A 26,310-nucleotide genomic window follows, 5' to 3' on the forward strand; every position below is an offset into this window, starting at 1 on the left:
ACATCGGGGAGCGTATGTGTTGTGGTGAGTGCTGGGTATTGTGTGAGACTGGTGAACCACAGACCTGTACCCCTGAAACAAATAATATATCATATGTTAATTAAAAACAAACAAACAAACAAAAAGTGGCTGAGTTGAAAAGTGGCTAATGCCAGCTGAGTTGAAAAAGAGAATGCACCATCTTGATAGGTGTCCCACTCAAAGTCAGCATGAAGGAGAAGACTGGAATCTGAGCTGTGAAATGGGGACCTTTGTGTAGACAAGCCTGAGCAGATTGACCCGGGAGACTCCTCGAGCCCCCTTCTTACCAGAAGAGAGTGTACCACGACTTGGGCTAAAGCAGAAACCTTGCAAAATGTTATTTTTCTACTGAAGATCCACCCCTCCACTCTTGAATGTTTTAAAGCAAGTAATCAAAGTCAGGTGCCTGCATCTCCTGGACAAGTTAGTCAGTCACTGCTCTGGGAGAAAATAACACACGTCATAGGACCTATGGGCCACGTTTCTGTGATGGGAAGAACTGGTGGGGAGGGGGCATGTGGGAGAGTGGGTTCTGAAACTGTTGGATTGTGCTGGGTGAAAGATAAGCCTGCAATAAGGAGACTTTTCCCCACTTGGGGACTTTCATCCACAGTCAACACCCAGCACTATGGCCAGTCCTAATTGACTATTGGGATGGAACTCGGCCTAGAGAAATGAGGAGGATATTGGCAGAACTTCTGGACACAGTATCAAGGAAAGGTCAGAAGGATTAAAGTATGGACGTTGGAACTGATTTACCACATAAGACCAGAGAACCCATCAAGGGAGACCTTTGTGAAGGCCACCAGCATCTCTGAGATACTCAGTGATGACACACCTCTGTTGGCCTGGTGTGGGCAGTGAGAAAGGTGCTACTATCAATGGGAATGACAGGATTCCAGAATGACAATGGCCAGGCAACTGCATTTAATTATCAAAGGAAGGTGAGTGTAATTAATGGGTTGCGAGCAAGGCTGAACCATCCATCAAGTTCCTTGATCCACAGGAATCTATCCGGAGAAATGGCTACTGGATCATAGTGTTACCAGTGGGGAAAAGATGAGGACAACTGAGCAGGGCACCCTTATTTATATAATTAAAAGAGAATTCACGAGCTCATGAGCAGGCTAATGCCAGCTGTCATCATGGAAACCACATTCCTTCTCAGGGGAAAGTTCCCAGGGGAATGTCGGCTCTCAGGATCAGAGCTCCTTGTTTGAAAGGGAAGACGGGTCCCCTTAAGGAAGGACTTTGCAATACACCCTCATTCTATATATTAAAAATTTCCCCAGTCATTTCCCCAAGTAGACTTGAGATCATATTCCAGAGTAACTATCCACCAAGATAGAAGAAAGACCCAGAATTTCCAAGGACTGTGTGACATGGGATCTCAGACAAGGCTGATTGAAACCAGAGGACATCACACCCTCCTCTGCCTAGAATGAAGGCTTATGGTGGCCAAATGATAATCAAGTCCAAGCTCAAATCTAGCGGATGATGGGCCCTGTGAGTTTTCAGACTGACTCTGCGGCCATGAAGGGGGGATTGTGATAATGCAGCAGATACTGTAGACACCTGGCCACACCCTTTACTACCTGTACACTCTAACCAGATAGCTTCCTATTGCAAACATCAGTGAGTTTGTGTCTATGGTCTTTCTTTAGCAGCTGGCCTATGCATGGACAAGTTTGGATTTGCTAAAGAGATAATCCCAGGTCAGAGAAATGGGAATATCAGAATGTATTATGTCATGTTAGAGGCTCCATCAGCAGAACTATGTTGCCTAAGAGGTCCCAGAAGTCACCTCCTCTGTAAAACATGAAATGAATTAGTAAGAAGGCCACTGGATTATTGGGAATTTGAATGGTGGCCCAGAATTTGTGATAGGAGATGCAGTTATGGAATTGGGCTCCCTAGTGTTAATGGTGATAACAGGATTCTAGAATAGCAGAGCCCTTGGAACAGCCCTAAATTGTCAGAGACATGATAGATAATAATTATCGCATTGGTGGGAAAGGTACCAAGGGTGCTTCGACCCATAGGTATATGTAGGAATGGCTAATGATGATTATGTTCTTGGAGTGAGATAGATGGACAGTGTTGTGGACTGAATGCTTGTATCTGCCCAAAATTCATATATTGGAATCCTAATCCCCCAGTGTGATGACGTTATTAGGAAGGAGAGCCTTTGGGTGGTGATTAGGTCATCAGAGCGCCCTCATGAGTGGAGCTAATGCCCTTATAAAAGAGACCCCATAGAGCTCTCTTGCCTCGTCTGTCTTGTGTGGACACAGAGAGAATGTAGCCATCTATGAACAGGAATTAGGCCCTCAATAGACACAGACTCTGCCAGTACCCCTGATCTTGCACTTTCCAGTCTCCATAACTGTGAGAAACAGGTTTTTGTTGTTGTTGTTGTTCATGTCGTCAGTACTATGGTGTTTTTTATAGCAGCCTAAAGAGACTAAGACAGGCAGAAAACAAGGTATTATTTGACTCACATAATCAAAAGATCAAGATCAGATATCAGAAGGCTGATGTCACTACCATAATAGAAAAGTTATGACCTTTCATCTGTTTCCAAACCTGAGACAGTTCTAAGATCTGACCCTAGGAATTGAAAAGGAGGCCAAATCTTGAGAAACCTTGAAATGCCACAACAAATATATATAGTGGCTGTTCTCCCAATCCTTTCTCCAAATAGGCCTTTAGTCATTGATGAGGCATCATCAGTATGGGTGTCCCTAGAATATGGCAGAACCTTCACATTGGCTCCCTGACCTGTAGAGTAAGAGTCATTAATTTTTTTAAAAAGTGGGGAGGGGGGGAAGAAAGGCCAACTGGAAGTTTCTGAAACTACTCCCAACCCTTGGCTGAGAAAATAAATCAAGCCATAGTACATCCTGGGTGGAATGACAGATTCCTACCTCCCTTAGAGATTTAAAGAATGGGTAGTTGTTCCCATTCTACTTTCTATCTCACTCATGGGCATATGACCCTGCAGAACCCAGATGGATCATGTTGAATGATGGTGGATTACTATGTATTTAACTGAGATGTAGTCCTAATTTTAGTTGCCCTTCCCGATGAACACAACCTCTGACAGTTGGTATGTGGTTATAGATTTAGCAAATGCACTGTTTTTGAATTCCATTAAGAATGAGGGTTGGGCGCCTGGGTGGCTCAGTGGGTTAGGCCGCTGCCTTCGGCTCAGGTCGTGATCTCAGGGTCTTGGGATCAAGTCCCGCATCGGGCTCTCTGCTCAGCAGGGAGCCTGCTTCCTCCTCTCTCTCTCTCTCTGCCTGTCTCTCTGCCTACTTGTGATCTCTCTCTGTCAAATAAATAAATAAAAAATCTTTTAAAAAAAAAAAAAAAAGAATGAGGCTCAAGGCCTGGGTGGCTCAGTGGGTTAAAGCCTCTGCCTTCGGCTCAGGTCATGATCTCGGGGTCCTGGGATTGAGGCCCACGTTGGGCTCTCTGCTCGGCAGGGAGCCTGCTTCCCCCTCTCTCTCTGCCTGCCTCTCTCCCTACTTGTGATTTCTCTCTCTGTCAAATAAATAAATAAAAATCTTTTTAAAAATACAAAGAATGAGGCTCAAAAGCAGTCTGCCTTCGTCTGGGATGGAGAACAGCACAAACTCAGTCTTGTCCAGTCCTTGTTAATTCTACTGCTGGCGGTCCCTTGGCCACAGTTCCCCAGTAAAACAGAACTGAGAGAGAGAAAGAGAGAGAGAGAGATTTTTTATAAAGGACTGGCTCATGTGATGTAGGAGGCCGTTGGCAAGCTGGAGACCCAGGAAAGCCAGGGTGTGATTCAGTCTGAGTCCAAAGGCTTGAGATCCAGAACTGATCGTACAAATCCCAGTCTGAGAGCAGGAGACCATGAGATGAGATGTCCAAGCTTGAGCTGTGAGGCAGAAAAAAGGGGGTAAAAATTCCTCCTTCCTCCACCTTTTGTTCTCTTCACACCCTCAACAATTGTATGGTCCCCACTCACACTGCAACAGGCAATCTACTTTGCTGAGTCCACCAATTCAAATACTAATCTCATCCAGAAACACTCTCATAGACATACCCAGAAAGAACGCCTACTATGGGCACCTCACGGCCAGTCAAGTTGACCCATAAAACTAACCATCACACTCAGTATCAAAATAGTCCAAGCAATGGTGTCCAACAAAAATATAAAAATGCGTAATTTTAGTAACCACACTGAAAAAAGTAAAAAAGCAAGAGAAGTTAATAATATATGTATTGACTTACTAAACATATCTAAAATATAATCAATTGCCATATATAATCAATATAATGATATTAATAAGATATTTTATGTTATTTTTTCATAACAAATCTTCAAAATCTGGTGTATATTTTATGGTTAGAGCATATCTTAATTAACCACATTTCAAAGGCTGTAAAGTTATGTGGAGCTAGTGGCTACCATGGACACTGCAGATCTAAAGAACCCTTCACTGTGGGGACACTGCAGAACATCACACTAGGATGCTATACTGACATCATATGACAGACCCAGTGAACAAGAAATGGCAGGTATTCTAGATGCCCTGGTAAGACACATACCATGCCAGAAGGTGGGATATAAGCTCTACAAAGATTCAGGGGCCTGCCACATCAGTGAAATTTTTAAACCTGTTAGATATTTATGTAGAAAATAATTTAATTCACCAAAAGAGAGGTCTGGCCTCAGTTCTTGGCTGGTAGGCAGTCATCTCTAGGCTGTTGGAAAGTCATGCCAGATAGATATATTATAACTACGGCCAGCCATATTGTAACAGTGTGATTCGGGGTGGGACCTTTGGGTCACGTGATGTCAGTATGACCTGTCGAGGGGCTGCAGACAGAGGTCAGTTGCAAAGGCAACTGTTTGTGGGATGGAGTCCCAATCCTTCGAACACCAGCCTAGGGTCAACTTCCCTGGTTGGCAATACTCCATGCATGTTGTCATGTATCAATGCCAGGAGAGTAGAGCTCTCTCGACTCCACGGGGAGAGGACAACTGGAGGCTCTGTGTTTTGTACTTGCCTGGATTCTGCCTTATGCATTTCTTCCCTTGGCTGACCCTAACCTGTAACTTCTAGCATTTAGAAACTATAGCTGTGAAGGTAACAGCTATTTGTTAGTTTTTCAAGTCTTTCTAGCAAATTATCGAAACTAAAGGTGATCTTGGAGACCCCCAAAAGGGTATCATAAGTGAGGGTGATCATGTGCAGACACAGGGGGTGACTTTCATGTTATCATTAAGTGCTGATTTATCTTTGTCTACATATTTACCACTTTCTTTGTTCTGTATGTCTTATAGCTCATACTGTTATCACTATCTGTAATAATCTGTAAATTCTTTGGCAAATTCAGGTCTGCTAGTGACATTTTTTTCCTTCTGTTTCATTTGAATATGTCTTATTTTGTGTCATCTTTGAAATATATGGGTACAGGTTTTCAGGTTGCTAGTTATTTTTACCAGCACACTGAAGATTTAATTCCATAGTCATCTGGCTTCCACTGTAGCTGTTGAAAATATCGGATCCCTAAGTGTCACTCCTTTGAAGGTGATCTGTTTCCCCAACCCCCAGGTTTTTTTTTTTTTTTTTAAGATTTTATTTATTTATTTGAGAGAGAGAGAACTCACACAAGGTGGGGGCGGGGGAATAGACAGAGGGAGAAGGAGAAGCAGGCTCCCCACTGAACAGAGAGCCCAATGTGGGGCTCGATCCCAGGACCCTGGGATCATGATCTGAGCTGAAGGCAGATGCCCAGCTGACTGAACCACCCAGGCACCCCGAACCCCCAGCTATTTTTAATAATTTTTTGTTGGGCTCCTGGGTGGTTCAGTAGGTTAAGCGTCTGCCTTTGGCTCAAGTCATGATCCCAGGATCCTGAAATCGAGTGCTACATCAGCCTCCCCACTCAGTGTGGAGTCTGTGTCTACCTTTCCCTCTGCCCCTCTCCCCCCACTCATGTACACATACTCTCTCTCAAATAAATAAAATCTTTTTTAAAAAATAATTTTTTTGTTTATTTCCTGAAGTTTCATTGTAATAGTCTTTTTTAAAAAAGATTTTATTTATTTATTTGACACAGAGAGAGATCACAAGTAGGCAGAGAGATGAGGGGAAGCAGGCTCCCTGCTGAGCAGAGAGCCCAATGTGGGACTCAATCCCAGGACCCTGAGATCATGACCCTAGCCAAAGGCAGAGGCTTAACCCACTGAGCCACCCAGGTGCCCTCATTGTAATAGTCTTGGTGTATATTTCCTTTTGTTTGGAGTTCATAGTGATTTTTTTTTTTTTAAGAGAAAGTGTGTGAGCAGGGGTGGGAGAGGAGAAGCAGAGGGAGAGGGAGAGAGAAAATCTTAAGGAGGCTCCATACCCAGGGTGGAGCCCAATGAGGGCCTCGATCTCACAACCCTGAGATCATGATCTGAGCTGAAATCAAGACTAGGACACTTAACCAACCAAGCCACCCAGGAACCCCTCATAGTGATTCTTAAATCCGTAGGCTGTTTTCTGTCTTCACTTCAGGAAAATTGTCAGCCATTAATGTTTCAAATATTTCCTCTGGTACATTCTCTCTTCTCTCCTTCTGGGACTCTGATCAACATACGGCAGACCTTCTCACTCTTTTCTTCTCTATGACTCTCACCTTCACTGCATGCTTCCTTCTGGATATTTTCTTCTTCTTCTTCTTTTTTTTTTTTTTAAGATTTTTTATTTATTTGTCAGAGAGAGAGAGAGGGAGAGAGAGCGAACACAGGCAGAGGCAGAGGGAGAAGCAGATTCCCTGCCAAGCAAGGAGCCCGATGTGGGACTCGATCCCAGGACGCTGGGATCATGACCTGAGCCGAAGGCAGCTGCTTAACCAACTGAGCCACCCAGGCGTCCCTGGATATTTTCTTCTGACCTGCCTTCCATTTTACAAATTCTGTTATAACTCTGCCTATAGATCCAATGATTTAGTTCTTAGTTTCAGTTATTTTGCTTTTTCAGTTCTAGAATTTCTAGTTGCTTCTTTTTCATATACATTGTCAGTTTGTATAATTTTCAGTTCTCTGCCCAAATTTCCAATGTTCTTTTTTATAACCTTGGCCGTAATAGGCATAATTATATTCAAATCTATGATCAATAAGTCCACGATCTAGAGCTCCCATGTCACTATTTCTATTGTTTATCATTTCTCGTGGCTTTTGTTCCCAGCGTCTTATCTCCTCATGCACCTGATATCTGTGATCGTGTGCCAGACATTATGTTTGAACAATCATTTGTGGAAATAATATGAGACGTTAGGTGGTATTAACTTGTTCCATGTGGATTTTCATTTGCTTCCACCAGGCACCCAGGGCACCAGGAATCAGGATTTGCTTGATGTATTGCTGGGGTTAGGATTTCCTGAGTTGTACAGAGGACCGGAAGCTGGGTTGCAATCCCTGTAAAGGGCTGGTTTACTTCTGATGTAGCTTTTTCAGAATCCTGATCCAAAGCAAGCCTGGGGCTCCAAGTTTTGTCCTAATGTCTGTAACATTATCAGAAGTCTCACTCAGTTAGCTTCTCCATCTCTTTTCCCTGAACAGGGGTGCTCCCAGAAAAGAGGCCCTAATTGGGGACTTCACTGGCTTTTGTTTCTCTTCTCTCTCTCCATCTGATAATTCTTCATTGGCTTCTTACTGCCTCAATGGCTTGCAGTTTGGTTTTAGCTTTTCTTTTTCCGTTTTCCACAGCAGGTGGCTAGTTCAAATGACCTGCTTTACTGTTATTAGAAAATGGTTTATGAGAGGGAGGTATATGCAAGGGGACTGCCAAAGGAGCCGTAAGACTGAAGGAAAAGGCCAACTAGTCAGGCTTAACAATTAGTGGCTTATCAAGGGGACTTAGGGACAGAAGTGTGTCTTGGGCAGCTGTAAGACAATGGATTTCCACAACCCCATTGCCAGTGAAAACTGTTTTTATAGTTTTAGAGGCTGGGAAGTACATGCTTGTAGACCACCTGGGAAGAAATATTTGAGAATAGTTGTGTCATAGTCTTACCTCCAGAGCAGATCAAAGATGTTATTCCCCTGGGGTGTATGTAAGGAAGTCTTTGTTATGCATTTTTAAGAGATTATTGTCGTATCTCCTACTTGTTTGGGGTTCCTTTGATGGGAAAAATGTGCACTAAGCTCCCATTTATCTGGCCTGATTAGACACTATAGAAGAAATAAACTACATTAAGCCCCAATTACTTTTAGCTCTGATTAAAACTAAACTCAGAGGCCACAATTTTTCTTAGAGATAAATTTTACAAAGCTATGGATGCAAATGCTTTTGAGAATGTGAAACACTGGTTTAAGAATTAACCTTTGAGTGTTGATGAGAAATGTAAGTTACAGCAATACACATTCTGAGACTTGTCATAAATCTGAGTTTGGTTTTGGCTGCTTACTAATAAGATACAGGGAGCTTTTTTCCCCCTATAGTGTCAAAAGATTTATTTGAATAATTTCCTTGAGGTTATGAATGTTTGATATAGACAACCACATTTGTTAGAATGTTTGCTATAGAATTTTTTGTTCAATTTGTAAAAAGTGTTTGTTATAGGAAATTACTTTTATTCACTGGCTTTGTGATAATTACCTGGATGATTTTATCTCATTGATTTGTTGTAAATGATACAACTAGTATAAAAAGATCATGAGGGGGCCCCCCCTGGGTAGCATAGCCAGTCAAGTGTCTAACTCCTGGTTTTGCTCAGGTGGGGATCTCCTGGTGCGTGAGATCAAGCCCTAAGTCTGGCTTGGTGCTTTACATGGAGTCTGCTTGAGACTCTCCCTCTCTCCCTTTGCCCCGTCCTCCCTAAAATTAATAAATAAATCTTAAAAAAAAAAAAGGACTGTGAGGATTCCCTTAAAATTAGGAATATAATGGGCATGTGGGTGAATCAGTCAGTTAAGCAACTACCTTTGGGTTAGGTCACCATCCCATGGCTGTGGGATCAAGTCCTGCATAGTGTTCCCTGATCTGTGAGGAGTCTGTTTCTCCCTCTGCTTCTTCCCCACCCCAGTTTGTGCACATGTGTTCCATCTCTCTCTCAAAAATAAATAAATGAATAAAAATACATAAAATAACTTTAAAAAATTGGGACTATCATCAAAGGAATTCCTTCCAGTGAAAATTCATTTTGTTTTATGTGTATATTAAAGTGGCTTTCACAAATTAATTTAGAAATGCAATGCAGAATATCCGGTTTGCCACAACTGTGTATTCAGGCGAATGGAATACTCTCGCTTATTTTTATATTCTTGTTTTATTTTAATTTTATTCATCTGTGGATCATCAAATTCCTGCAGATTAAATGGTAGTGTAGTTGTACACTTAACGCTTCCCTAAGCGTATAAACACTTTAATGGGTGATGATTCAGAAGGCGTCTGCACTGCTAGGTATCATGCATTGCCTTCTATTTTCCCAATAAATAGACACCCCACGCTGGAATCAGCTGATTAGGTATGAGCTGCACGTAGAAAGAAAGACAGGAGCAACTAGTATAAGCAAATAGCTTGGAGTCAGACTGACTGTGGTCGAAATCTTGTCTCTATTCCTTATTAGCGTTGAGCTTCCGGGGTAAGTTACTCTGAGCCTCAGTGTCATCACCCATAAACTGGGGGTAATGACATTAGCCGTCTCATGGGGTCTCTTGGTGCGGGGGAGAACGTAAACGTAAAGGATGAAGTAAGAGTGTAATAGTAGGGGTGCCAGGGTGGCTCAGTCAGTTAAGCATCTGCCTTCGGCTCAGGTCATGATCCCAGGGTCCTGGGATCGAGCCCTGCATCGGGTCCCCTGCTTGGTGGGAGGCGTACTTCTTTTCCCACTCCCCCTGCTTATATTCCCTCTCTTGCTGTCTCTGTCAAATAAATAAATAAAATCTTTAGGAAAAAAAAAGACAAAGCTCTTAGTATACGGAGAGCACAGGAGTACCTAAGAAATAATGACAGGGGCGCCTGGGTGGCTCAGTACGTTAAAGCCTCTGCCTTCAGCTCGGGTCATGATTCTGGGATCAAGCCCTATGTTGGGCTCTCAGCTCAGCAGGGAGCCTGCTTACCTCCCCACCCCCACCAGCCTCTCTGCTTACTTGTGATCTCTCTCTCTGTCAAATAAATAAATAAAACTTAAAAGAAAGAAAGAAAGAAATAATGACAGGTATTACCACCTGAGAATACATATTCTGTTGCCCGGAGGAGTAAAGGCAGTTCCAGAATTTCTGCTATGAGGCACTCAAGAGCAATAATCACAGTGGAAGGCAGGGCTGGTCCTGCTTTTACATGGATTCTACGCTGAGTTAGAGAAAATGAGAAAGGGTTTGAGATTTGCAGGGATTAAAGCACTCCCCCTGGCTCCTGTCCAGTGATGATATTCAGGGGATTTCTTGCACTCCCCCTTCAGTCCCAGGCAACTAGCCAGTCAACAAATACAAGAAGGCGCTGCCAAGAGACTGGACTCCATGGGGGGGAAGAGAGAGAAGGGCCCCCTGCTTACACTTCTGCTAGATCCCACTTAATTCCCTTATATCAACTGCACATCAGCTACACTCTTCCTTGTCTTCAGCCAATCTCATTGAAGGGCAAGACCTTTGGTTTTATTGGCCACAAGACAGCAGAGTGGTCCTCCTGAGTGCAGGCTGGTTTACAATAGCCCTCTGATCGTGGAAGGACACTGCCCAAATTCCCCTGTGGCCTCTGAAGAGGCCCCCAAGAGATGAACAGACATCCATTCTCAACACCAACTCAGGTCCAGAATACACTCAGGCATCCAGAGCCTCGGCCAGTCTCTCTTGCTTCTACCTGGCCACACTCCCTTTACCCAGGCAGCAAGAGGTTTGATCTTAGGCTCTGGAGGTAACTAAGTTTGAAATCCAGGATTCACCTCTAGTTAGCTTGTGACCTTGGACAAGATACTTTAACGTGCCTAGTTTTCCCCACACCAAGACCCAAGGACTATTCTTAATCTGGAGGCTTTGGCACATTGACTGCGTAGAAAACTTTCAACAAGTATCAGCTGTGATTACTTTACAGGCCCAGGACCAAAACAAATCTATTAAGTTGCTCTAATTATATGGTGAAAAGACACCGGGTTTTAGTTACAGTCTCAAACACTGACACTCCATAATTTTGGACAAGTTGGACTTTTTTTTGGTCCCGTTTCCCCAACCGTCACATGATTTTACTGATTTTAAAAAAACACTCAGTGGACATTTATTGAGTGCTATCTTCTATATTCCTTCCCCAAAGGAGCACACACAACGCTGCAATTATTTCCCAATCAGCGCACTTACCCAGTGGTGAGGAACACTGACTTGGTTCCCCTCTGCTTTAGGGATGGATGGAGGGCCAGATTTACCGGGGAAAAAGCATTTGAACGAAGGTTGAAGGATAATTCACAAGTCTGCCTTGTAATTACTGGTGATGCTTTTATGTTACTGCCCCTTTCAAACTTAAGCATTCGTAGGGATTTGGTTCTGAAAACAAGCCCACTTCTTTTTTATTGCCGAGGTCACTGTGATTGAGAAAGCCAGTGGAGCCGCATAAAACAGGTTATGCCTCCTCTTCCCCCTTCGAGGAACCGTGACCTCGCGGTATCCGCGCGACTGGGGGTGTGTGTTTGGTCTGCTCGCCTGGGCGAGCACGGGCTGCAGGTGCAGGGTGAAGCTGCTGTAGTTGGCCGTGCCTTTCAGCCTCACTGGAACCGAGAAACAGGAGGGCTAAGGGGGAGCGCAGCAGTGCTGGCCTCGCCTTGTGTACAAGGGCACGCTCTGAGTGCCCACGACCGGACGCCCCCAGACCTGAGGCACCGCGCCATCCACTCCAGGGTCCCGCGGTAGCGGGGAGTGAAGACTCGGGCTCCGGGAGGGTCAGTTTTGCGGGGACCGGATCGGCATCTCTCCAACCCTGGCAGCGACGCCGGACCTGGGAAAGGGCACAGGCCGCACGCGCGTAGGATCACGTGGGCGGGCTGGGCGCGTGCCCCCACACCCACGAGAGGAGGCGGGGATGGGGGCGGGGCCGGCGGGTCGGCCTCCCGTGAAGCCTCGCGCGGGGAAGGACCGGAACTCCGGGCGGGCGGCTTGTTGATAATATGGCGGCAGGAGCTGCCTGGTCTTCTCGAGGAGGCGGTGGGGCCCACACCCGGAAGAAGGGTCTCTTTTCAGGCTAGTGCGGCGGCCGCTGCGGACCCGGAAGTCCGGGCCGGTTGCTGAATGAGGGGAGCCGGGCCCTCCCCGCGACAGTCCCCCCGCGCCCTCCGCCCCGACCCGGGCCCCGCCATGTCCTTCTTCCGGCGGAAAGGTAGCAGAGGGGGCTCCGGCTGGGAGCCAGGCCGGGCTTCAGGGGCGGCGGTAGGGTAGGTGGGCCTGCACGGGCTTTCCTCCCGGGTGGTGGCGAGGCCCTTGGCCTCCGCGCAGACGCCCCCTGCGTGCCTTGCTTTGCTCCCGGACTCTGCAGGGAGGGAGAAGGTGGCCTCCTCGCGCGAGGTCAGAGGGGAATTATCTCGCTGGTCCAAAAGTGTTTGCCAGAGCCCGTACAAGTTAATGCCTGTTTGCGCAAACCCAGTTTTCGCGTTTGTGTGCTGTGTGTCTATAAACGGTGGATCCAGAAAAAGGAAATTCCTTTAGTACCTTGTTACGGAAGTCTCTGACTTTTCAGAATATTGAGGGTTTTATATCTAAAAGCAACATGTGAAAAAGCTCTTTTCTTCAACTGCTGCTATTTTCTAGTTTCCCCTTTTTGGGGGGTGGGGTGGGGGATCCTGCAGTTCCTAAATAACATTACTTACTGCTGAAAGTTCCCTAATGAAGACTATTTCTTTTGATGACTTAGCAAGTCAACTTAACTGTTGGAACGCTCACTTTGTAAACGAAATTTCTGATTTTCAATTTTAATAGCTGCCCAGTTTTTAAGTAGAGGCAGTTTAGTTTTGATCCTGGATAAAGTTGTTATGTTGCATTTAAAGTATATATCCAGAATGAACAAGTGTAGGTCTTTTTGGGTGATAGTGGTTCTTTAAGTTTTGCTATTTAAGAGAAAAGGTATCAGAGGAAAAAAAAAAAAAAAAACCAAAACACTAAACCTTATCAGAGGCTTGGGTTCACATGACTGCTCTGCTACTGACTGTCACCTGGGATAAAAAAAGTGTTAACCCACTTTTTTCTCCTCTCTCAACCAAGAATTAGGTGGTTCCTAAAGGCCCCATTCAGATATGAATTCAAGAATTCTTTTTAAGTACGTGCAGAGTTTTAGTAACTGATGTCATGGTGAGTGAATGGTACTGTGAGGAATGAATGAAAGCTCTGCTGAATGAAGGAAACCTGTAAAATGGTACAAGGAAGCTTTGTTGATAATGTACCTTGGTGTAGTTTATTGCTGTAATTTGTTTGACAGTGTTGAAGTGGTTTTTTTTTTTTTAAGGGGGAAAGAAAGCATTCTGTGTATAATGAGGCAGATTGCATGTTACATAATAGACTGTTGTCTCTGTCCGACAAATACTTTTGAATGTCTGCTGCTTGGCAGGCACTGTGTTAGGCCCTCATTATTAAGCACTGAACAAGAAAATGTCCCTGCACCTGTGGACCTTATTGTCTGCTGGGGCAGACAGACAATACATTTCTCTTTTAATACCTGTGTGTATTTACAAATTGATAACATGACAGAGATGAGGTGAGAGGAGAAGCATATTTTGGTTTGATGTTAGAGAGGGGCCTCAGCAGGTGACCTTGGAACTTAGAGCCAAGGGCTCAGTAGGAGGTACGAGAGGCTAGGGAAGAGCATGTCCAAAGGTTGTGAGTCAAGAAAGAGTTTGGTGTCCTTCAAGAAAGGAAGGAAGGCCACTGTGATTTGGGCTTGGAGAGGTAAACAAGATTCAGAGCTTTGTAGGCCATAGTTAAGTTTTATTTCAAATGCAGAGACATTATTTCAGTTTATTATTATTCTTATTTTTTTTTAAAGATTTTATTTATTTGACAGAGAGAGATCACAAGTAGGCAGAGAGGCAGGCAGAGAGAGAGAGAGAGAGGAGGAAGCAGGCTCCCTGCTAAGCAGAGAGCCCGATGTGGGACTCGATCCCAGGACCCCGAGATCATGACCTGAGCCAAAGGCAGCGGCTCAACCCACTGAGCCACCCAGGCGCCCCAATTATTATTCTTATTTTTGAAAGAGAGAGAGCACCAGAGGGGTAGAGGAGAGGGAGAGAATCTTAAGTAGGCTACATGCTCAGTGTGGCGCTACTTCGGGGCTGGATCTCATGACCCTGAGATGGTGACCTGAGCTGAAATCCAGAGTCAGACACTTAACCCACTGAGCTACTCAGGCGCCCCTTAGAATTTTTAAAGAGGAGTGATTTGATATTATGTTATAAAAAGATCATTGTAGTTGCTTTTTGCAGGCTGAATGTGGCAAGAGTAGAAGCTAGATGCTTCTGTTTAGGGATCCCATCCAGTCTTTAAATACCATTTTTAAATACCACCTATATGCAGACGACTCCTGAATTTACATCTCCAGCTTGAATTCTCTCCCGAGTTAGGAATGGTATATCCAACTGTTGGTCCACTTTATACCTCTACCTAATAGATACAGTATATCTTTTGATAGAAATAATAGGCTGACAGATGGCTCTTTGAGTTACTGTACCAAAATTTAACTCCAGATTTTTTGTCACCTCAGTAAATTGCATTTCTGTTCTTTTACTTGCTCAGTCTAAAACTTCAGTACCTTCTTGAACCTTTTTCTCTTCTGTATCTACATAAGCAAATCTGCTAAGTCTACCCCAGAACGTAACCAAATTCAGCATCTTCTCACCATCCCTGACTATTAACTCCCTGGTCTAGGTGGTCATCCCTGTAGATTGGACAGTTAAGTCCTTTGAGAGGATGTCACTCAAATCTCAGCTTAAATGTTAAGAGGAAGCTGGTTTTATGAAAGTAGAGAAAACGGGTGCCTGGGTGGCTCAGTTGGTTGAGCGTCTGACTCTTCATTTTGGCTCACATCATGATCTCAGGATCGTGAGATGGAGGCCTGTGTTGAGTCCCTAGCTGAGCAGAGAGCCTACTTGGGATTCTCTCTGTCCCTTTCTTTCTGCTTCCCACCCCCACCTCCCCATCCCCCATCCCCTGCCAGCACTTGCTTGCTCACTCGCCTGCTCTCTCAAATAAATAAAATCTTCAAAGGCAAAAAGGAAATAGAGAAAGCAGAGTTATTTTGCTGTAGGCTTCAGTTTGGTTTCCCTTCTTCCAACCTTGACTCCTATCTCTTCAAATTTCTCCAGTAGCTTCCTGTACACGGCCCCCTTTAATCTTGTTCTCATTTCTTCTCTGTGTTCATCTGCTGCTCTCCTTTTCCTGTTTTCTGTTTTCTTTTCACTGTTCTTTTTATATTGGCCTCTTTGTTGTCAAATACATTCCTGCCTCAGGGCCTTTGCACTTATTTTTTTTTCCCCTCTGCCTGGAAACCTCTTCCCACAGGTACCCACTATTTTATTCTCTCATCTCCTTGACATCTTGGTGAGGCTTTGTCTGTCCATCCTACTTTTAACATTGCAGTCCCCAGCCCTTGCACTCCTATCTTACCTACTTTCTCCGCAGCATTTATCACCCTCTACTTTTCTATGTATTTTATTAAGATGGAAGCTGATTTTGTTCACAGCTGTATCCCCATGTGTAGGTCAGTTCCTGGGCATAGTTAGGAATTCGGTAAATATTTGTTGAATAAATGAATAAAAACAAAAAATATCTGCTAGTAAAAAGTGCTGAGCAGGGAATTTAAACTGATGTGGGAGTAGATCACAGGACAGCAGTATTTGTTCAGATAATAAAGGAAGGCTTGTCTGAGAAGATGGTATTTAGTTTGAGATCTGAGTGAAGGGAGAGAGCCAGCCTCACAAAAGATCAAAGGAACTGCATTCTAACCAGAGAGAACTAGAAGTACAAATGTCTGAAGGCAGCAATAGCTGGGTGCGTTTAAGGAACCTGAAGAAGGCTGGAACTTAAGGGGTATAGGTTATGCTTTGGAGACAGAAATAGCATAACTTGAACAAGTGATTGGAGTGAAGAAAAACTGGGAAAGTTTTGGGCTTACAGCATGGGGCAGGAAGAATTAAGAACTGTTTTTGGCAATTATGATTTTGTGTAACAGACATCCATGTGGATACGTCAAGGAAGCAGTGGGATGTATGAATCTATAGTTCTAGGAAGAGGTCAGAACTTGAGATACAGTTCTGGCTTTAGAAATATTTTGCAGGGGTACCTGGGTGGCCCAGTGGGATAAGCCACTGCCTTCAGCTCCGGTCATGATCCCAGGATCTTGAGATCGAGCCCCTGCATTACGCTCCTTCCTCAGCAGGGAGCCTGTTCTCCCTCTTCCTCTTCCTGCCACTCCCCCTGCTTGTGTGCTCTCTTTCTGTGTTAAATACATAAATAAAGTCTTAAAAAAATTTTTTTTTGCATAACTGATGATTAATGACATGGGACTAAATGAGATCGCCTAGAGAATACATAAAATGTGAGGATTAGTTATGTTGAAAGGCTAAGGCTATTATAACAAAGATACACTGAAGTGTAATGGTTCAAAAAAGATAGATTTTTTTTTTTTTATTACTCTCTTGAATTTAACAGTCCAAGTTTATTGGGTGGCTTTGCTTCACAGTCATTCAGGGATCTTTCCTCCCATATTGTTACACCTCTTTCCCTTGGGGTATGGTCTGTTGTCAAAGCTGGGTCATAGCCCCTTCTGTCTGTCCTCAGTCCCCTGATCCATGGTAAGGAGGAAAGAGAAGCTTTGGCAGGAAAGTGGCACAAAATTATTTCTATTCATATTCTGTTGGTGAGAAGTTAGTCATATGGTCATAGATAACTGCAAAAGCTTCTGGGAAATGTAGAGTAGCCAGCTAGTAGCTAGATAGTAGGCTACAGTCCTCTTGCTAGAAAGAGGAAAATGAGTTCTGTGGCCAGGTAGCATTTCCTGCCATACTGTACACAAGAACAGAGCCTTGGTGAAAGTTCTGGAGTTAAGCCAGCTTTTAGAAGTTAAATTGAGGGACACCTGGATGGCTCAGATGGTTGGCCTTTAGCTGCCTTTAGCTCAGATCGTGATCTCCAGGTCAAGGGATTGAGCCCCATGTCTCTTCTGGTTCTACAGAGGTCTGCTTCTCCCTCTTCTTCTCCCCCTGCTTGTACTCTGTCTGTCTGTGTCTCTCTCTCTCAAAAGAATAAATCTTTAAAAAAAGCTTTTTAAAAATGTTTAATAGAGGAACATGAGCCATTGGCAAAGGGGAATCAAAAATAAAATACCAGGGGCACCTGGGTGGCTCAGTGGGTTAAAGCCTCTGCCTTCGGCTCAGGTCATGATCCCAGGGTCTTGGGATCGAGCCCTGCATCAGGCTCTCTGCTCAGCGGGGAGCCTGCTTCCTCCTCTCTCTCTGCCTGCCTCTGTGCCTACTTGTGATCTCTGTCAAATAAATAAATAAAATCTTTAAAAAAAAAAGGTAAATGCGTGGAAAAAGATATACCTTAAAAAAAAAAATACCAGTTATAAAGGAGTGTGATATCATAGAAGCTAAGAGAAGATAGTGTTTAAAAAAGAAGGGTGTGTTGTGTTGAATGTCACTTGCAGGATCAGGATCAAGATGAAATAACTACTTAGTTTGATAATGTGGAAGTAATTGATGACTTTTTTTTTTTTAAAGATTTTATTTATTTGACAGAGAGAGATCACAAGTAGGCAGAGAGGCAGGCAGAGAGAGAGAGAGAGGAGGAAGCAGGTTCCCTGCTAAGCAGAGAGCCCGATGCGGGACTCGATCCCAGGACCCTGAGATCATGACCTGAGCCGAAGGCAGCGGCTTAACCCACTGAACCACCCAGGCGCCCCGTAATTGATGACTTTTGAGAGAGGTATCCGTATCAGTGGAGTGGGTTGGAGGGAGAAGGTGAAGTGTGGAAAGTAGCAAGAGTAAAAACACCCTTTTCAAGAAACTGCAGTGAAAAGGAACTAAAAGGGGCTCTTGGGTTAAGGGATTTTTTTTCTTTTTTTAAGATAAAAGGTGCTAGAACATGTTTGTATGGCGATAGAAATGATCTGGTAGAGAGGGAGAAAATGATACAGAAGAGAGAGGTGTTTCTTGAGGGAGTAAAGTTCTTGAGAACTCCTGAAGGATGGGATTAAAGCTTGACTCTACTAAGATTTGGTTAGGTTATGCTGCCATTGGGAATGGCAGTTGGTAGGACCGCTTATATAAAGTTTAAAAACCTTCAATCAATGCTATATGTTGTTTACAGATACAGAAATATGTTAAAGAGTAAAACTGTAGGTGGAGACAATAATCTATTTTATGAAATTATTTCCCTGGGGAAAAGGGGGAATCCAATCAGGGAGAGAATTAATTTTCACATGCATGTCTTCTTTTGAAAAATTTTTAGAAGCAAATGTAGCATAATCTTAAGATTTGATAAACCTGAGTATTACTCAGATTAAATTCTAGTATTGTCTTTGTTTTGGATGTTTCATAATACAAGGAAATAAAGAAACAAGAAAAAGTATAGTTAGCAATATAGAATAATGTAGTTGAAATAAACCAAAATCAGTAGTCACAATAAATGTAAATAGGCTTGGGGCGCCTGGGTGGCTCAGTGGGTTAAGCCTCTGCCTTTGGCTCGGGTCGTGATCTCAGGGTCCTGGGATCGAGCCCCGCATCGGCCTCTCTGCTCCGCGGGAAGCCTGCTTCCTCCTCTCTCTCTGCCTGCCCCTCTGCCTGCTTGTGATCTGTCTGTCAAATAAATAAATAAAATCTTTAAAAATAAAAATGTAAATAGGCTTAATTCCACTAAAAGACTGTATGGCTAAAAGACAAAAAGTTAGGCTGGATAATAAACCAAAATCCAGCAATAAACTACTGGGAACACAACTAAGACATAAGGACATAGAGAAATTGAAAATAACTGGATGGAAGGATATAGCAGACAAATGTCAACCAGAAGAAAGCTATGTGGCAGATGACATACTTGAAACAACAAAACATTATCAGGGATAAAAAGGTGACTGCATTATGATAAAATGAAAACGGTAGTAGGAAGATAAATCTCTGAACTGCTTTGCACCTAATATCAGTCTCAAAATACATAAAGCAAAATATACAGAATTACCAGGAGAAATCAACAAATTTACACAGTTTTAAGAATGATCTTCTTCAGACATCTAGAGCAGTAATCACAATAAACAGAAATGGGCTGTCCCAGTGAAAAGACTAGATTCCTCCTATATGCCATTTAGTATAAAAAGGATCATAAGAAGGTTAAAAGTAAAAGGATGGGAAAATATATCAGGGATATTAGACAAAAAGAAAGCTAATACAGTCTTCACAATAGCACAAAACAAAAAGTAGGGAAATTTTAAGTTTTGGAATGGAAAGGAGACAAAGGAATCGTTAGTCCCAGATAACATAATTGCATATATAAAAAAACTGAAGAAGATCTACACTCGTACTTTGAGAACTCATAAAAGTTAAAAGAGTTCAGCTGGGTTTTAAAAATATATGTGTTTATATGGGATTATTTAAAACTCAGTTTTACCACTATATGCCAGTAAAAACAAAACTAAAATCATTATAGAGTTTACAAAACCTAATTTGACATGAAAGAAGACCCAGATAAATGGAGAGGTATACTATGTTCATGGATAGAAAGACACAATCCCAGAAAGATGTGAACTCTCCCCCACATTAATCATTCAGTCAGTGCTACTTTAAAAATTCCTATGGGGGCTTTAGGATCAGGACAAGTTGACCCTATAATTAATAGAGCAGGTAGTTTTGTAAGAGAATAAGGTAGAGGACTTGGCCCTGTCAAAGGCTGATTATATGGTTAAGTAATTAAGACTGAAATTAAATGCCCAGGAACAAACGCATGTATGTATGAGAACTTGGTATATAAAGAGTTCCTGTTTAGTTGAGAAAGGTTGGACTAATCAGTAAGTGATGTTTGCTGTCCCTCTGGCAGAAAAATAATTAGGATTTTTCTATGTCGTATCATATACATCAGGGGTCAGTTAATTTTCTGTACAAGACAAGATGGTGTCCTTGTAGCCATAGATTATATGTTAACAAATGGACATGGCTGTGTTAAACTAAAACTTTATTTATAAAAAACTGAAGGTGGGCTTGATTTGGCCCATGAGCTGTAGTTTCCCAATATCTGACAAACAAATAAATACAGGTAGATAAGAGCCCAGAATTTTAAAAAGCAAAATTTGAAATCATATGGAAGAAAATACAGAGGGAAAAAAAAAATCTGATCCTGGGCTAGGAAAGTATATATCTTTAAGACATAGGAAAATACAATCCACATAATGTAAATTTGGCTACGTTAAAATTTAAAGCTTCCATACAATAAAATACACATAAGGTATTTGCAACACCAAGGATTAACATCCAGAATATGAGTGGAATTTCTGCAAATAAGTAAAGGACAAAGGAATTGAATAGCCAGCCCATAAAAGAAGATACCTAAATACCCAATAAATACAAAAGGATATTTCCTCAGAGGAACTCAAGGAAATGAATTAAAAAAATACCATCAAATACCATTTGAAAAATATTAATTAAATGGCCATTTTCATTAAAACTGCCCATCACTGGTTACCTATTAATTCCACTTACAGTGTTTTATCCGAGAGAAGTTTTTTTTTTTTTTAAAGATTATATTTATTTATTTGAGAGAGAGAGAGAGAGCACAAGCAGGGAGAGGGGCAGAGGGAGAAGGAGAGGCAGACTCATGGCTGAGCTGGGAGTCTGATGTGGGGCTCGATCCCAGGACCTGGAGATCATGACCTGAGCTGAAGGCAGATGCTCAACTATCTGAGCTACCCAGGCACCCCTCCTAGAGAAATTCTTACATATAGACTACATAGGAAGACATGTACTAAAATGAATAAATAAAGGTGTATTTTAGAAATTCAGCAGCTAAAATGAAAGAACTAGAGCTACATGAATGCATCAGTATAGACAAGTCAAATTATGGGATGAATACAAGTTTCAGATATATGTAGAAGAATACTATTCATGTCATTTTTAAAGATCTATAGAATAACTGCGTGTTTTACACTCAGGTAGTAATAGTCTAAAAACATAAATGGTAGAAAACACATCCAATTTAGGGCAGTATTTATCTCTGGGAAGGGAAGAGTAGTGGGATCAGGTAGTGAGTCATAGGACCCTTTATATAATATTTAGGGGGAAAAGGGAAGTAAGGCAAAACACTAATAATGTGGTTATTGTTGGATTTTGTGTGTACTTTTCTGTTTCAAGTATTGACGAGATCTGATTGATGAGAATGTATTGAAGGTGACAAAAGTGGAAATGTGGAGGTATGTTTTAGTGGTTAAAATCAGTTGGTCTTAGAAGTGTGTTGGGTGTGGGAAGTAAAGGGGAGACATGTTAAGAATGACTCCAAGATTTTTGGCCTGAGAAACTGGGGTGGGAGTGTCATTCATGAGAAAAATGAAAAGTGAAGTAAACCAGGTTTGGGAAGAGATGGTATGTTCCATTTTGGACGAGTGTAATTCTGGAAGAGGATGGGTAGATGGTTAACAAAATGAATTTTAAGGTCAGGAAGATTTTAGACTAGAAATAGAAATTCAGGATTCATAGCTTGTCTGTGGTATTGAAAACCTTCAGAATGGGTAAGTTCAGCCAGGAAATACACATGTGTACGTAGTGAAAAAAAAAGGTGCCCAACTTTCTCTGAGAAACTCTCAGTAGGTAGAAGAGAAGTTGACCAGGCAATAAACTGAGAAGGAGCAGCTGGAAACCAGGGAGTCGAGTGCCTTGGAAGTCCAGACAAGTTCATGTTTCAAGTAGGAGAAGCAGTCAGTTTGCAGATGCAACCCAGTTGCTTCTACTACATTACCTTATTTTTTTTTTTCTTTCCAACAGCAGTGGTCAGTACCTGAAATGATAATTTTTGTTCGTGTTTGTCTCCACATTCTTGTATGTAGACTTCTTGAAGACAGGACTGTTCCTTCCTGAGCCAGGACAATGTCTAGCACATATGAGGCACTCACATACTTGTTGATGGATTAATTTATCCGATACTTTGAGAGCTTGTCATTTCCTGCTACTAGCCTTTCAGTGTTGACTGTTTAAGAGCACATGTTGGGATTTTTTATTTTGATAGGCTTTTCATGGTGGGGTTAAAGAAAATTTAATGTTGGAAAAAAAATACAAGAAAAGTAAGGAAGGTTAAAAATAGTCTTATGTCAGATCCTGTAGGAGTTCACGCTTTGCTTAAGCTGCCATGTACCTTCCTTTCTTGGATATTACATTGTTAGCATATTTGCAGTAGAATTTCTACTGTTTTGTATAATGGAGAAGAGACTGTGTAGCACTTTAAGAGAAGTTGTTAAGCCTTGAGTATTAGATATTTAGATTATAAGTTTAGAATGTTTTTATTTGCTGCTATGAGAGGAATACACAAAAAGTAAGATACGATACACAAAGAACTCTTTTTCTTGAAGACGCATTTAGTGGCACATTTTAATAATATTAGTTAACATCCTAAATTAACCTTGTACCTCGTACTCTTCTGGGCTCTTTTTAATTTTTTTTCACTCATAACCCTCTAAGGTAGATGTTGTTATTACTGTTCTAAAGTTATAAATCAAGGAAATTGAGACCCAGAGAAGTAAAGTAACTGGTTCATGGTCAGAGGGCTGTGTAATAAGTTGCAAGCTAGATTTGAACCCAGGTATTCTGACATTGTCTCTCCATTAGCACGCTCAGTGCTCTTGACTGAATGATGTTCAAGGGTCACTTCCTTTCCCCTGACAACTGTCTCGCCCTGTCCCCCTCCAGGGTGTTATTCCATTGTTGTACAGCTGTGAATATTCATCTGTTAGAACAAAGCTTGTCTAATTTTTACATCGTACAGATGGGATCTTTTTGACTGTAGAAGTTGGTCATGATGCTTTTTTATCTTCCAGTGAAAGGCAAAGAACAAGAGAAAACCTCAGATGTCAAGTCAATTAAAGGTGAGTTCAGTGGCGTTCCATTATGTTAAAAAAGTGATGTGCTTTGCATTTACAGGCTATTTAAACCTGTTATCTTCCCCCCCTTCTTTTGCCATTAATCATCTCTGCCTTCTTTTGTAATTATTTATGATTGTGACTTATTTCCTTGTTCGACCTGTATATTCTTCAGCACCTTGCATATATGATAGGCTTTTGCTAAGCACTTGTTGGTTGTCCTAGTGATACAGTAAACCAGTGCCCTCCATTAATCACATGTTTGATTGTTCACTAGAATTAATGAGTTGATTTTATTATTTTTTTAACTTAAAATCAGTGAATTAACATTGAGTGTATTGTTAGTGTCAGAGTTAGAGTTTAGTGATTCATCTGTTGCATATAACACCCAGTGCTCAGGATTAGATCAGGTGTCCTCCTTAATGTCTATCACCCAGTTACCCCATCCCCCTGTACCTCCGCTCCAGCAACCCTCAGTTTCTTTCCTGTAGTTGAGCGTCTCTTATGGTTTGTAGTTGACTTTATTTTTTAAAAAAGCAAAAAGCGAGGGGTACCTGCATAGGTTGAGTGTCTGGCTCTTGGTTTTGGCTCAGGGTCGTGAGGTCAAGCTCTGTGTTGGGTTCCCAGCTCAGTGTGGAGTCTGCTGCAGACTCTCTCTCCATCTGCCCCTCCCCACTATGCTCACTCTCTCTCTAAAATAAATAAATACATCTTTTTAATTTTTTTAAATTTATTTTATTTGAGAGACAGAGAGAGCACAAATGGGAGGAGAGGCAGAGGAGGGGAAGCAGACTCCCCGCCAAGAAAGGAAACAGATGCAGGGATTGATCTTAGGACCCTGGGATCATGACCTGAGCTGAAGGCAGAGGCTTAACTGACTGAGCCACCCAGGTGCCCCATAAATAAATCTTTAAAAACAAAACAAAAAGTGCCTCCTGGGTGGCTCAGTGGAGTAAAGCCTCTGCCTTTGGCTCAGGTCATGATCCCAGGGTCCTAGGATCAAGCCCCACATCAGGTTCTCTGCTTGGCAGGGAGCTTGCTCCCCGCTCCCCCCACCCCCGGCCTACTAGTGATCTCTGTCAAATAAATAAAATCTTAAAAAAACAAAACAAAACAAAACACAAAAACAAAAAACCCAAAGTGAAAAATACTCTGAACTCAGCTGACAGCTCTGGAGTAAAGAACTTCCACTTACAAGGCTTGGCTTTCTGTTGTTTACCCGGAAGTATGGATCATTACAGTTTTTACTTCTCTGTTACTTTGGATGAATGGTCTTAACTTAAATTTATCCACAGTACTTTATTGTAATCAGTATATTGTCTATGTTTATAGGCTAGAGCATGCTTCTTTAGGTTGTAATCTCTACTATAGTTTTGACTGATTTTATTATATTAATTACAAAGATTGGAATGGAAAATTATAATGGAAATTGTTTATATAGCCATTACATGTAAATTTCATAAATAAAATCTATTTACATGAGATCTATAGATTGCTACTTAGACTTTTTTTTTTTTTTAAAGATTTTATTTATTTATTTGACAGACAGAGATCACAAGTAGGCAGAGAGGCAAGCAGAGAGAGATGGAAGGGAAGAAGGCTCCCTGCTGAGCAGAGAGCCCAATTCTGGGCTCGATCCCAGGACTCCGGGATCATGACCTGAGCCGAAGGCGAGGCATTAACCCACTGAGCCACCCAGGTGCCTGCTACTTAGACTTTTTTTCAGATGTTTGTATCTTATGTGGCTACTAGCATTGAGTATTAACCATTTATGCTCAGTTTGCTGGAGAGTGACTAATTATAACAAGAGATTTGTAATATTAGGGAAGAGCTAGGGTACTTTACAGTCTTATTTTCTGCTTACTTCTCTTAATTTTAAGCCAGGTATTTAAGAACCGTGTTGGTTCATACTGCTTTCCTTAAGCAGAATTTGATTGACTTTGATAAAGACTTCAAGCCCTTAGCAAGCAGCATGTGTAAAGACGAGATCTGAATGTAGAAGGAAGGGGTTTGATGTCTCAGGCACTTTAGATTTCTCAGGTCTTCTACTCTAAACTGCTACTAACAGTGTGACCTTGGGAAGACCTGTAACCTTCCTCAGATTCTTTATTTGTGGAGTGAGAGGGTTGGCCTGCCTAACATCTGAAACTGTACCTGGCTAAAAAAATTCCATGTTCCTACCCTGTGACAGTACATAATCTGTGCTTAGCATTCACTGGCTTACCTTAGAATCTTACAGAACAGAATCTTACAGAATCTTCCTTTCATAGGAAACAGGCCCTCAAGAAGTTTGCAGTATGATTAGAGCTTAGATGTGGAATAGTAGCAAATACACCAACATACTAATAACAACCATTTCTTGAACACCTGTTCTGTTATAGGCATTAGCCAAAAACTGAGGCTAGGCAAAAAAAAGACTTGGCTCCTGTACTCACTGAACTTACAGATTGATAGGGGAGAGGAACATTCATCAAGTGAGTCCACAGATGGCATGGGCTGGATCTACAGTGATGAAAATAAAGAGAGATGGAGTGATCAGTTCAGAGCAAAAATGGATAGAACTTTGTTACTGATTAAATAGGAGGTGCAAGGGATAGGAAGGTTTCAGATTAACACCTACTTTTCTGGCTTGCCTAACTGTGTGACTGGTGGAGAACCAAGTTGGGAAATTATATGTTCAATTTTGGCATGGTGGGTGGGAGGTACTTGGAGACATTTACATATATTATTTTATCCACATAATAATTCTAGAGTCTGAGTTTCCAGCCAAAGGTAAAAGGCTGATTTTTCTAGAGTCTGGCAGACCAAAGCTCAAGTTCTGCCTGTTGAAACAACTACTATGTCATTGACATGTATCAAGTATTTAACTTTTGTCTTTCTGCATCTCAAAAATGAGGAAAATAGGGGTGCCTGGGTTAAAGCCTCTGCCTTTGGCTCAGGTCATGATCTCAGGGTCCTGGGATTGAGCCCCTTATCGGGCTCTCTGATCAGCAGGGAGCCTGTTTCCTTCTCTCTCTCTGTCTCTGCCTGCCTCTCTGCTTACTTGTGATCTCTGTTCAAATAAATAAAATCTTTTTAAAAATTTGAGGAAAATACTGGTCTTGCAAAATTGGTGTGAGAGATAAAATGAAGTAATATACCCTCCAAAAAATGTGTATCAAGCCCCCAGTACAAGGTCTGGTATGTAGGAGATACTACTCTGGTAGCTCTTGTTGTACAGAAGAGGCCCTGAACATGATGGCTTAGTTAG

General features: G+C 42.2%; 1 protein-coding gene across 5 annotated transcripts in view; it reads left to right on the forward strand.

Annotated features, from left to right (window-relative positions):
• Positions 1–12,072: 12,072 nt before the first annotated feature.
• The window catches only part of AKAP10 (A-kinase anchoring protein 10), an 81,509-nt gene continuing 67,271 nt past the window's right edge, over positions 12,073–26,310 (forward strand). For all 5 annotated transcript variants that reach the window (XR_004280469.1, XM_032320241.1, XM_032320242.1 and 2 more), the window contains exons 1-2: positions 12,073–12,347; positions 23,019–23,066. Coding sequence is in view for 4 of the 5 variants with exons in the window: in XM_032320241.1 (XP_032176132.1) it covers positions 12,260–12,347; positions 23,019–23,066 (136 nt within the window). In the remaining variant the exon portion in view is untranslated. The remainder of the gene's footprint in view (positions 12,348–23,018; positions 23,067–26,310) is intronic.

This window comes from Mustela erminea, chromosome 18 (assembly GCF_009829155.1).
Source record: "Mustela erminea isolate mMusErm1 chromosome 18, mMusErm1.Pri, whole genome shotgun sequence".
In the NCBI taxonomy this organism is placed as follows: domain Eukaryota; kingdom Metazoa; phylum Chordata; class Mammalia; order Carnivora; family Mustelidae; genus Mustela; species Mustela erminea.